The sequence below is a fragment of the Capra hircus genome, chromosome 7, assembly GCF_001704415.2.
Source record: "Capra hircus breed San Clemente chromosome 7, ASM170441v1, whole genome shotgun sequence".
In the NCBI taxonomy this organism is placed as follows: Eukaryota; Metazoa; Chordata; class Mammalia; order Artiodactyla; family Bovidae; genus Capra; species Capra hircus.
The window spans coordinates 44,320,190-44,333,950 of record NC_030814.1 but is presented as its reverse complement, the minus strand read 5'-3'; the positions used below and the strand labels follow the sequence as shown (position 1 = coordinate 44,333,950).

Below are 13,761 nucleotides of genomic sequence, written 5' to 3'. Positions count from 1 at the left end.
TCTTTGCCTTTTCTAGATATTCCATATAAATGCCAGATGTTTAAACTCGTTGCTGCTATTGCTGCTGCTAAGTCGCTTCAGTCGTGTCTGACTCTGTACGACCCCATAGACGGCAGCCCACCAGGCTCCCCCGTCCCTGGGATTCTCCAGGCAAGAACACTGGAGTGGCTTGCCATTTCCTTCTCCAATGCATGAAAGTGAAAAGTGAAAGTGAAGTCACTCAGTAGTGTCCGACTCCTAGCCACCCCATGGACTGCAGCCTACCAGGCTCCTCCATCCATGGGATTTTCCAGGCAAGAGTACTGGAGTGGGGTGCCATTTTAAATTTGTTAGGAGTTACAAAATGGTGATAGTCTATCACTCCGTATTTATTTTTAGCTATACCACCTCTAAAGAGAAACTTTCCTTCAGCTATTTGGTTACTTGGGGTTATAGTTTATATAGGAAAGACAAGATACATGTTTTAAAAAATAAGTCCATTCACTCTCATTCTCTAGTGGTGCCCAATGAAATGTATTTTCTTAGCTCATAATGAACTCTTAAAAAAATTTTATTTATTTATTTATTTATTCATTTCTTGGCTGTGCTGATTTTTCATTGTTGGGCTTTTCTCTAGTTCCAGCGAGCGGGGGCTACTCTCTAGTTGTGGTGCGAGGGTTTCTCTTGTGGTGCCTTCTTTTGTTGCGGAGATGGGCTCTAGGGCACAGGCTCAGTAGTTGTGCGTGGGTTTAGTTGCTCTGCAGGATGTGGGATCTTCCCTGACCAGGGATCGAACCCGTGTCTCCTACATTGGCAGGCAGATTCTTTACCACTGAGCCACCAGGGAAGACCCATTATGAACTCTTGGATTTAAATCTCTATCTGAGAAGTCATAATACATTTTAGTAATTATCCATAAAGATATTCAGATCGTATTTTGTTTGACCAGAGGGAACCTCTTCAGATTGTTCCCTGAGTTCTTTTGATAAAACATTAAGAATCGGCCTGCAATGCAGGAGACCTGAGTTCGATCCTTGGGTTAGGAAGATTCCTTGGAGGAGGGAATGCCTGCCCACTTCAGTGTTCTTTCCTGGAGACTTCCATGGACAAGAGGAGCCTGGCAGGCTACAGTCCATGGACTCACAAAGAGTTGAATACAACTGAGACTAAGCAACTAACGCTTTGACATTAGAGCTTCTTAGCTCGGGAACCTTGTTCTAAGAGTTAAAATAATCCAATTATCCTCTTTTTAAGCCTGATCTTTGGTGCTTGAAGGACAAAGAAATTTTTTGCTTGAATTGCTTTTGTTTTGTTTTTATGTAAATATCTCACTAGGGATACCCACTTCCCCTAAAGTAGTTTTATGGTTGTGTTTGATGTGATGCCAAAAAGGAAGTGCATGAAGGGGTACTGATATAATATTAATGGGCATAGAAATGGTTTTATGCCCTATTGCAGGGGAACATCTTAAGCATGGTTTAGAATCTAAGGTTTTGGGCCCCAGCATTTTCTTTCTTTCTTTTGGCCACATTGCATGGCTTGTGGGATCTTAGTTCCTTGACCCGGGATTAAACCTGGGCCCCCCGCGGGATCAAACCTGGGCCCCCCGTGGGATCAAACCTGGGCCCCCCGGAGTGGGAGTGCTGAGTCCTAACCAGTAGTCCACCAGAAAATTCCCCCCAGCATTTTCTTAATAATGGTCAAATATTGGAATTTACTCCACACTCTGTCTGAACTTCTGCCATTTTCTGATGTTCTTGATTAGTTCATTTGCACGCCTTTACTTTATGCCTGTTGTATGTAGAATAAAAATGAGAAGAAATGAATTCTGCCTTTAAGAAGTGTTCACCCATATTTGTTAGGAACCTGCCACAGAGTCTATTTAAGTTTCAGAGTGATTACAGAAAATCTACTATAATTTCAGAGAAGCATCTGTCAAAGTATGGAGTAACTTGAATAAGTGGAATCTTCAGAGGTTGGTAGAGGTTCCCTGGTGGCTCAGAGGGTAAAGTGTCTGCCTACAATGCGGGAGACCCGGGTTTGATCCCTGGGTTGGGAAGATCTCCTGGAGAAGGAAATGGCAACCCATTCCAGTATTCTTGCCTGGAGAATCCCACGGACGGAGGAGCATGGTAGGCTACAGTCCATGGGGTTGCAAAAGAGTCGGACACGACTGAGCGAGCTTCACAGCTTCAGAGGTTGGTTACAGACGGTTTTTCAGAAGTGTCTCAGAAATGATAGCACGTGGGAATGCCAATTTTGTTTTGATCCACATTCTTAGTTTTGTATCTGTCTAGCTATGGTGTTGATATAGTCATAGCTATATGACTGTAGCTACGCATCTGCCTAGCTATAGTTATGTATGGATGTGAAAGTTGAACCATAAAGAAGGCTGAGCACCGAAGAATTGATACTTTTGAATTATGGTGCTGGAGAAGACTCTTGAGAGTCCCTTGGACTGCAAGGAGAGCAAACCAGTTAGTCCTAAAGGAAATCAACCCTGAATAGTCATTGGAAGGACTGATGCTGAAGCTGAAGCTCCAATACTTTGGCTATCTGATGCGAAGAGCTGATTCATTGGAAAAGAAAGACTCTGATGCTGGGAAAGATTGAAGGCAAAAGATAAGGGGGCTGCAGAAGATAAGATGGTTAGATCACATCACTGACTCAGTGGTCATGAATCTGAGTGAACTCTGGAAGATAATGAAGGACAAGGAAGCCTGGTGTGCGGCAGTCCATGAGGTCGCAGAGTCGGGCATGACTTGGCAGCTAAATAACAACAACAGCATCTTGCAAGCAAAGATTCATTTTACTCTTTCTAGGAATTTTCCCTTGAATATATTCAGTGGAGCCCACTCTAATATTGTATTGAGGATCTGTGCGTGGGCTTGCTTTTTAAGTAAATACCCTTATGATAAGCTCCTTTTTGTCATTTTATAACCAGGCACATCATTTCTATAGTAATAGCATTACTCTTAAAACTGAACCAGGTTGAATTTATCTTGTTGCCTCCCCAGTTTCCTCCCAGAATATACATTGTAAATCATGTTGCTTCTGGATGAATTATTTATACCTCTATCTTCTCTGTTTTTATTGTTGAATTGCTGCTTAGCTTCTTATAATATTATATGGTGAAAAGTAGACATTAATAACTCAAATTCTGGTTTTCATTGTAGTTGCTCAGATTAGCCCTTGGGATTGGTTTTTACAACTTAAATCTCTCACTTCTTGATCTTTTGGCCTCTGGTTGTATTTGACTTTTTTTGATGGGGAAAAAGAATTTCCTTTTTTGGGGATTGGAGTGGCTATTCCCATGCCCATATTCATCACAGGGTTAAGACTTCAGCGTAAGCGTTCAGGTCCACATTCTGTCAGGCTTTCAGAGATCCTGGTACATTTAAACTTCCTGAAGTGATTCCTTTAGAAATGTTTCCATGATTTGGTCTGTGTGCAGAGTGATCAGAGTGATGTGAAAGTCTTGTATAAGGACATATTTGTATTCACAGGGGATTATTTTAGTCTTCAGTTAGTCTGGAGAGGGCTCAAAAACTGGATTAGGGTAATAGCTTCATTTCTGTGCTAAAGGGCAGCTTAGGCAAAAGTTTTTTCATGTTTAAGTAATTTTATTTATTTTCTTCAAGTTTAAGAACTGAGGAACAGAGCCAAAGTATGTGTTTGTGTGTGTCTCTCCATTGTATAAATGGGAGAATAAATACAGTAGTCTTAATGTTTTAGTTTAAGCTGATGATGTGATGGTATTGTTTTGATGTCTTTGTTTTGTTAACATCTTAATGCCAGTGTATAAATTAATGTGATTTCAAAATATGTTTTTGAATGTAGATCAGATCAGCCATTGATTTGCCCTCCAACGTAATCTGCTGAAAGCCCCTTCAAGTTTCTTCAGGATGCCTGCGGCACTTGTGGAGAACAGCCAGGTCATCTGTGAAGTCTGGGCCAGCAATCTGGAAGAAGAGATGAGGAAGATCCGAGAAATTGTGCTCAGTTACAGTTATATTGCCATGGTAAGGAGCTCTACTCTCCTTGACTCACCTTCTGAAACGGACTTAGGGAATATTTATTATGAGATTTTGAAAGAAATGATTACACTAAAGCCATGGTAAATTAAACATGCTGGCAGGTTATGTTGCTTTTATGAAACATCAAGGTAGCCTGTGTGTCTGAGAAGGATGTAACCTGCAGGATCTTAGATTATTGATGATGTTACTCTGTCTTTAAATAGAAGTTGTCTCAGCCCATAGGACACATGTGTTCCACAGGTTTGGTGACTTTGACAGTGTTACAGCACTTTTTAAAAAGTAGTTGGCAGCATTTAAAAGTCAAGAGATCTTACTCAAATTCCAGATTTCTGGTATATCTGGAAAAAATGGGCACCATAGGGTCCACTTTCCTGTCCGGTGTTGAGTAGCTGGAGGGAGACATGCGTCCTAGTGAAATCAAGGCCCTCTTTTAGGGGAGGTGCGCACTCTTTAGTTTGCTCCAGTCTCCATTACTCATAACCCTTTTCATATTCTGTGTGCTTTACTCCTTTATTTTAACTGCCTGGAGTTTGTGACTCCTGCTGTGGAGAGTATAGAATTACGTCTTCAGGCTGGTATTCAGAACTCTCTCTCTGATCTTGTTCCAGGCTTTTTACTTTAAGCCAAGCTTGGGGCTCTTGATTATTATTTTCTAATGGCTGTCTCATGTTCCTGTATTTGTGTTTATTCATAAGAGTTCTGTTCTCAACCTCAACTATTCCTAGTTAATTGTATATGAACCTAGAATGGTGGTGTTTTTTTTTTTTGCTACCCTGCATGTCTTGTAGGATCTTAGTTTGCCAACCAGTGAAAGCGCTGAGTCCTAACCATTGTACCACCAGGGAATTCCCAAACTGAGAATGTTCTTAATGGACCCAGAGTTAGTCAACTACTTCTGTTCGCATTCTGCTTAGATCTCCAAGTTGTTGTGTAAAGCTTCATGATTCCAGTGCTCCTTCTGCAGATCAATGAAATCAGTATTTTAAGGTGAATTTTTGTGCCTGAGCTTGGGGTTTGTCGTATAGCTTTTATAAACGGAGATAAAAATTTTTTTATGAATGATCAAGTTGGCATCCAGTGGTTTGTGAAACCTTATGACAAGAGACTTTTTCCTTTCCTAGGACACAGAATTTCCAGGTGTTGTGGTACGACCCATTGGTGAATTTCGTAGTTCTATAGATTACCAGTATCAGCTTTTACGGTGCAATGTTGACCTTTTAAAAATCATCCAGCTGGGCCTTACATTCACAAATGAGAAGGGAGAATATCCTTCTGGAATCAACACCTGGCAGTTCAACTTCAAATTCAACCTTACGTAAGTGTCTGAGACACTTCTCAGTGTTATTCTTAGACTTTCTACATTTGTGCAGACTGTGACTTTAACTGATTTTATTAATTTTTAAGTTATGTTTCCCTCAAACCCAAGTAGGGGGTGGACAGAGTAGTCAGTCAGAAGATGGAGTAACAAATATCAGAAAGAAAAGCCTCCCTTAAAGGACTCTTACAAGTTGACAATAAAAAGCTCAGTTAAAAATAGGCGTAAGATTTGAATATATATTTTTCCAAAGAAGATTTAAAGATGGCCAATAAGCTTGTGAAAAGATGGCCACCATCCTTAGTCATTAGAGAAATGCAAATCAAAACCAACAGTAAATAAACTACTTCATACCCACTAGGCAGCTATAATCAAGAAGACATAATAGCAAATGTTGATGAGGGTGTGGAGAAATTAGAACTCTCATATATTGCTATTGGAAACATAAAATGGTGCAGCCTCTTTGGAAAACAGGCAGTTTCTCAAAAGGTGAAACATGGCGTTACCGTATGACCCAGCAATTGCACCTAAAAGATGAAATCATACATCAATGTAAAAACCTGTGAGTGTTCATAGCAGCATTATTCATAAAGGCCACAATGTAGAAACAGTCAGTCCAAATGTCTGTGATCTGAGGAATGGCTGTATTTGGTATCTCCATGCCATGGAATGTTACTGGACTGTCCAGAGAGATAAAGTACTGACATGTGCTATACATGCACGAGCTTTGACAACATCATGCTAACGGAAAGAAGCCAGACACAAAAGATCACATATCCTATGATTCTGTTTATTTGAAATGTCCAAAATAGGTCCTTGAGAAAAGAGTGGTAATTGTCCAGGGTGGATAGCGGGGAGGTAATGGGGAGTGAGTGCTTAATGGGTATGGGTTTCTTTTAGAGGTGATGAGGTGGCACATGATTGATAGTGGTTATACAACTCTGTGAATATACTACTGAATTGCACACTTTACATGAGGGCATTGTTCACTATGTGAATTATATCTTAGTAGAGCTGTGTAAAATGTAAAAGGGAAATCAGTTCCCCAATTAGGAGATCAGGGTTCTGCCATATCTTAGCTGGGCAAATTTGGGTCAGTTATTTTACCTTCTATAATTCAGTTTCCTTATCTGTAAATAGTCTTATTACTGTCTTTCATAATAGAAATGAAGTGTAGAGAGTATGCTAGTCAAGGGTGATTGAAACTGAAGCCTATCTGATAGTGGGCAGATTTTTATGCACTTTAGAAATAAGCTGTGGTAAAAACCACACAACATGAAATTTACCATCTTAACCATATTTAAGTATACAGTTGAGTAATGGTAAGTGTATTTGCGTTGTGGTGAAGCACACCTCCAGAACTTTTTCATCTCGCAAATCTGAAACTGTATCCATTGAACAACAGCTCACCTTTTTCCTTTCCCCCAGCTCTTGGTAACCATCATTCTCCTTTGTTTCTATGAATTTGACTACTTTAGATATTTCATATAAGTGGAATCATACAGTATTTGTCTTTTTGTGACTGGCTTATTTTACTTAGCATAATGGTGCTGGAGAAGACTCTTGAGAGTCCCTTGGACAGCAAGGAGATCAAACCAGTCAATCCTAAAGGAAATCAACCCTGAATATTCATTGGAAGGACTGATGCTGAAGCTGAAGCTCCAATACTTTGGCCACCTGATGTGAAGACCCGACTCATTGGAAAAGACCCTGATGCTGGGAAAGATTGAAGGCAAAAGGAGAAGAGGGCGGCAGAGGATGAGATGGTTAGATAGCATCACTGACTCAATGGATATGAATCTGAGCAAACTCTGGGAGATAGTGAAGGACAGGGAAGCCTTGTGTGCTCCAGTCCATGGGGTCACAGAGTTGGACACCACTTAGCGACCGAACAGCAACAACAAATGTCCTTAAGGGCCGTCCATGTTGTCATATGTGGCAGAATTGCCTCCCTTAGCTGAGTGATAGTCCGCTGTGTGTATGTGCTGTGTATTGTTCATCTGCTCATCCATTGATGGACCTTTGGGTTGTTGGCACGTCTTGGCTGTTGTGAATAGTGGTGCTGTGAACATGGATGTGCAGAGATCTATCACCTTGAGATACTGATTTTCTGTCCTTTGTATATATACCTAGAAGTGACATTGCTGGATCACATCATAGTTCTTCTTCGAAGTTTTTGAGGAGGATGTAATTTTTAAGGGGAAAATTTGGGGAGATCATTGTTTTGCTCATTAAATGAGGTGGTGTTAGTGTATTTCCTGTTGGGCCCCAGTTCTTGACAACTGCTTTGTTTAATTGGGACTAGGAGCATCTGATAGGTCAGGAATAATTTTTTGATTATTGTTCTGGAGTTTTCTTTGAGGTTCAGAGAATAATTTTAGGAGATGATCTGGATCTTTCCTTTAACTGTAGTTTTTGAGTCCTTAGCCAAAGCCTGTTATTTGTACAGTGATGACAGTTTAGTACACAGGAAAAATAAGGGTTATATTTATTGCATGATTGGTGTTTGTATTTAAAATAGTGTTTATTTTAGTAAGAACATGATTATGATTCAGCATTGGTTTCAGTTTAGTGCAAAAAAATTGAGATTGTGGTGTTTTGGTTTCTAGCGTTCTGTCCTAAGTTTATGTGAAAAACAAAAGGCAAGCAGTGAAATCTAGTGGAAAAGGAGAAGAACACAAACCTTCATTTCTGTTATGTGGTATTATAAATATTCCTGTGTTTAGATTAATGGATCTTTACAGTGGAATACTATTTCAGAGCCACAAAGAATGTGTTATATCTGTGAGTGTTGGTCTGGAAAGATAGTCTGTGATATGTAGATACAGGGATGGAGGTGTGTCTGTGGGTAGAGAAAACAGGGTATGTAAACTGAGATGAGGGCTTCCCTCATAGCTCAGTCGGTAAAGACTCTGCCTGTAATGCAGGAGACCCAGGTTCGATTCCAGGGTCGGGAAGATATTCTGGAGAAGGAAATGGCAACCCACTCCCGTATTCTTGCCTGGAGAATCCTATGGACAGAGGAGCCTGGCAGGCTACAGTCTGTGGGGTCGCAGGAGTCAGACACGACTTAGCGACTAAACCAACCAACCAACCAAACTGAGATGAAAGAATTAAAACAGTCATTTCTATGTGATAGCATTGTAATAAAGTTATTTTTTCCACTTTCTGTTATTTTTAAATTTTTGCATTGACTGACTCTGCTTTTCTTTAAATGAGAAAATGTGGATCTTTCGTAATGAATACACTTATTTTGCAGGGGAAAAAAATCCCATTTTTCTTTCTGTTACAGATAAGATTACTTTGTTTGCTAGAATACTGGAAGGAATGAGTTGATTTATTCTTAAAGTATGAAAGCAATTCAAGAATACTTATTCTGTGATTTATATAGTGATGGTAATATTGTTGCCCACTCCTTTTACTATGCTAGGAGCTAAGAAATGAATGCCTTCTTTTTTAGAGAGGACATGTACTCCCAGGATTCCATAGATCTCCTCGCTAACTCAGGACTGCAGTTTCAGAAGCATGAAGAGGAAGGGATTGACACACTGCACTTTGCAGAGCTGCTTATGACATCTGGGGTGGTTCTCTGTGACAACGTCAAATGGCTCTCATTTCACAGGTCAGTCTCAGTGTTTCTCTTTTGCTTTGGGAGCAGGCAGTCGAATTCTTACATTACTTTTGCAGTCCTCTTGGCACTCTTATTGTTCACTAGCAGTTATAAAGTTGAAATGATAACTATTGCTCACATTTAAGTTTTTCAAAAAACACTTTGGAGCTCATGCTGGTTTATTTCACACAGTATTAGGCTGTGTCCTGTGGCTGTCAGGGGGTATATGCCAAGTGGAAAGATGGAGGGTGGGAAGGATAGAAGACTTGGTCACCTTTTCTTGTCATTTAAATGGCTGACCTGGAGTTTCCTGGGTACTCAAAAACCACATTCTCCTTGAGAGGTATTTTTTTTTTTTTCTGCCACACTGCGTTGCTTGTGGGATCTCAGTCCCCGACCAAGGATTGAACCCAGGCCACAGTGAAAGCTGCTAACCGCTAGACCACTAAGGAACTCTCTACTTTTCACTGCTTTTAAATTTTTGATGTGTAAAACCCGCATTGATAAACCCTTGGATTCACTTACATATATCCCATATTAATCTGTGAGGTTGTCATTTAATGGACAGTTCAGAGTATAGGATAAACTCGAGTCCTTTGGAAAAGTGAAGTTCCTAACATGAGGTAGCACCATAAACTGAGAAATAGGCAGTTGAATGCTGGGGTCTGATAACTGCTGATAACTCTTTTACCTTACTGCCTCATTCTCTCCTTATAGTGGCTATGATTTCGGCTACATGGTAAAGTTGCTAACAGATTCTCGTTTGCCAGAAGAAGAACATGAATTCTTTCATATTCTGAATCTTTTCTTCCCATCCATTTATGATGTCAAATACCTGATGAAGAGTTGTAAAAATCTTAAGGTACACAGTATTTTTCTTAATATATAGTAACAACAACAAGAAAAAGATAAAAATGTAGATTTGTCATTTTGCTTTATTGTAGTTTGTTGAGTGTGTGTCCTTGGAATCCTGCCGGGTGCCAGTCTGGTGCTAGACAGGGTGCATGTAGAGTAGACTGGCACAGGGATTTGCGTGGTAACTGTCTTTGACCTGGGCATGCACGGAGCCTTCTACTTCTCTCACCCTAAGGCAGGCATTCCTCACTTAGGGCCCACGAACCTAGTGAAACAGTTGGAGACGTGAGGTATGTGTACAGTTTGTTAGCGATAGGGTTTGCGGTGTACCAGACTCTCAGAGGAGTTTTAGCTCTAAACAATTTAAGAACTCTCTCCCCTAAAAATTGCTAATCTAAGAGGCTTCCATCTAGAATGGCACTGGCATTTACTCTTTCCCCAACCTTGTTTTCCAGCAGTGAGGACTTTCAGTGGCAGAGGCCTGACAAGATTAATACAGAAAAGAAGGGAGTGAAAAGTGGTGGAATATAAGACAGTGTATCATTTGGAGGGTTAAAAATGGGATAGTCTGGGGTGAGGCCTGTTAAGTAAATAGTTGACATAGTTGACTCCAGTAGAGCAGACAGACAGAGTTGACAGACATTGGTGACTCCAGTAGAGAAGTTGGGTCTGTAGTATTACATGTGTTTTCCTTCCATCTCCAGGGAGGTCTTCAGGAAGTTGCTGATCAGTTGGATTTGCAGAGAATTGGAAGGCAGCACCAGGCAGGCTCAGACTCACTGTTGACGGGAATGGCATTCTTCAGGATGAAAGAGGTAAGGCAAAAGGCTTTTTGGAAATTTATAGTGTCTCTTGGAAGTTGATGGCCACTTGAAAGCAGGGTTTTTTTTGGGTGTGTGTTTGTTATGCATATGTTAAACACACTGATTTGAGAGGCAAAGAAACATTTTGAAATGGAGGTTACTCAGCATGCTCAAGTCTAGAAGTGTACTTAGTGTTCCTTGCAGTGCTCATCCTTGCAATTATTTGCTTTTCTTCTGATTTCTGTAATGTGAACACATTTGTTAAACCACTCACTCATTTTATGCTGAGTTCTATTATCAAATGTCCCAATCTGATGTCATACTCAGTGGTGAAAAGCTGAAAGCTTTCCTCTAAGATGAGGAACAAGACAAGGATACCCACTCTTGCCAACTTTTATTCAACATGGTTTTGGAAGTCCTAGCTGGAGCAGTTAGGCAAGAAAAAGAAATTCAAGGCATTCAAATCAGAAAGGAGGCAAACTGTCAGTATTTGCAGATGACATACTATATATAGGAAACCACAAAGACTCTATCAAAAAACTTTCAGAACTAATAGATGAATCCAGTAAAATTGCAGGATAAAAAAATTAATATAAAAATCTTTTGTGTCTATACATTGATAGTGAACTATCAGAAAGAGAAATTATGAAAACAGCCTCATTTACATCAAAAAGAATAAAATGACCTTGGAATAAATTTTACCAAGGAGATGAAAGACCTGTACACTGAAAACTGTGAGACATTAATGAAAGAAGCTGAAGAAGACATAAGTCAATGGAAAGATATTCTGGGCTCATGGATTGGAAGAATTAATATTGTTAATTCATACTACCCAAAGCAGTCTACAGAGTGAATGTAATCCTGATCAAAATTCCAGTGGGGTATTTTTTCACAGAAATAGCACAAATAATCCTAATATTTGTATGGAAGCATAAAAGACCCCCAATAGCTAAAGCCATCTTGAGAAAGAAGAACAAAGCTGGCAACATCATGCTCCCAGTTTTGCCCTTTGGGGCACCCTTGGCAGTGTCTGGAGACATTTTCGGCTCTCATAACCTGGGGAGTGGGGTTATGCTGCTGAATATCCCACAGTGCTACCGTACACTGGACCACCTCCTCAACCTCCAGCAGAGCGTTCTCCTGCCCAGGAGTGCCCAGAAGGGTGACACACCTTGCTGTGTGTGCTTCATGTCCATTTTTGTAACAATCTATTACTGTGTTACCCATTTTATGGACCGGAATCTGTGCCTTAAGGAGCATTGAAGTGACTTTACCACAGTGAGTCAGTCTGAGGTTAGAGCTCAAGCTTTTAACCGTTGTGCTACCTGTTAAAGAGAAGGGATGAGATAGAGGCCGTTGTACTAAAAGCAGCAACAGCAGCAGAGGGATCTTGGCAGTGAAAACTCATGGAAAGATCAGTAGAAGTCTGTTTTGAAAGGGGAACCTGTATAGAGAGAAAGGAACATGAAACGACTATGCATAGGAGAGGTTTGGAGCCTTTCTTTATGAAGTTAGCTTCTAGTTGGCTAGATGTTCAAGGCCTTAAGAAAGCTGGGAGGTGCTGATGTGATAGTGTTGCGGCTTGGCCTGATTCTTGGCCTGACTCTTGGCGTGGTTCTCACCAGGGGTTCTCTGTCCTGTTCTGCAGTTGTTTTTTGAGGACAGTATTGATGATGCCAAGTACTGTGGGCGGCTCTATGGCCTAGGCACGGGAGTGGCCCAGAAGCAGAATGAGGATGTGGACTCTGCCCAGGAGAAGATGAGCATCCTGGCGATCATCAACAACATGCAGCAGTGATGGCGGCGAGGCTCTGCAGGCTGGCCCGGCTCCAGAGTGGTGCTTCCTGTGCTGACCGTGTATACTCACCTTCCTCCCCAAGAGAAGACGCTTTTTTGAGCAAACTGTACCTACCATCTGCATTTACAGACAGACTTTTGTTTTACTGAAGACAAAAGATGACTTTATTTTAGATCCAGAAGAAGTTTGCTCTGAATTTGTAACGTCTTCCCTATTCCTCATCCCTAAGCCTCTCTTCTCCAGTTATCTCCTGCCACCAGCATCCATGGCTCCTTTGACACCTTTTAAAATCCAGGACAAGTTGGAAACAAACTAGTAAAATGTATATAACTCTTACCTGTTGTCATTCTTTTTCTTTTAAATTTGTTGCTAATCTCTGAGGATGAAGACTTCTTGCTGTGAACCTCAGCTGAGCTGAGGGCTTCGAGCAAAAGTGGAACCAAGCGATGGGCTTGTGAAGTGGGTTATAGATGTTGAGCCTTTTCCTTTCTTTCCTTTCTTTTGTTTATTTTGACTTTTCTCAAGGACATTTGCTTTCCTCACACTTTGCTGGTCTTATGTATTATTATGTGGAAATGAATTAGTGCTGAGAAGACCAGATAATGAAAATGTTCCTTAAAAACAAATTTCTACTGCATCTGTCTACGCATTATATACAAGGAACTCCAGAATGGGTATTAAGTTAACCACTTAAATGTCTTCAAGTCTGTTCCATTGTGCCACTGAGATTAGCTGTGACATATGCATCATTTGAAATCATTCTAAGTTTTCATTTCATAAAATATCTTGGAAATTACTGAGAGCAGGTTTTGGGTCGTAAGTCTGTTATATTTTCAGTAATGTGATTTCAGATGGTTGTCTCTGTTCTCCCACCTCTCTTCTCCGTTTTCTGTGCTTTTCCTTTTCAGCAAACTGAGAAGTTAGGGACATGGATTAATGTGAGTAGAAGGAAGGTGAGTCTTTTAAAAAAGTCACAGTGGTTACATGTAAACAGGGCAGTAAGGAATTTGGTTTATAGGGTTCTCTTGGAGTAGTACCCCATGCACAACTGGGGTAAGGAAGCTCAGGATTGTGAAATTTTTTTTTAACTAGTCATTTAAAAAGTATGCTGTATTTTTTTTCTTTTTTTTGAATGACTACAGTATGGACAATTTCAAAAACCAAAAACTCCTTTGGAATAGTGGAAATGAAAACTGGTAACTCACTGAAGTGGATGAATAGTCTTGCATTTTAAAAGCTTATGGAAAACTCAATTTGAAATGATTAAAAAATGTCAAGTATTATAAGCTGGTATTTAAGATGCTTGTAAATATTATTTATGTTTTTAATTTTGTAAAATAAAGATTTCTTTTTAACCACTGGCA

General features: G+C 40.3%; 1 protein-coding gene across 3 annotated transcripts in view; it reads left to right on the top strand.

The window, feature by feature from the left end:
• Window positions 1–13,761, top strand: part of CNOT8 (CCR4-NOT transcription complex subunit 8) — an 18,621-nt gene extending 4,860 nt beyond the window's left edge. For 2 of the 3 annotated variants that reach the window (XM_005683213.2, XM_005683212.3), the window contains exons 2-7: window positions 3,820–4,001; window positions 5,138–5,331; window positions 8,792–8,953; window positions 9,659–9,803; window positions 10,501–10,611; window positions 12,248–13,761. In XM_005683213.2, coding sequence (XP_005683270.1) covers window positions 3,885–4,001; window positions 5,138–5,331; window positions 8,792–8,953; window positions 9,659–9,803; window positions 10,501–10,611; window positions 12,248–12,397 — 879 coding nt within the window. In that variant the 5' untranslated portion in view covers window positions 3,820–3,884 and the 3' untranslated portion in view covers window positions 12,398–13,761. Of the gene's footprint in view, window positions 1–3,819; window positions 4,002–5,137; window positions 5,332–6,973; window positions 7,098–8,791; window positions 8,954–9,658; window positions 9,804–10,500; window positions 10,612–12,247 lie in introns of those variants that run through there. The other variant, XM_013965718.2, reaches the window with a different exon arrangement.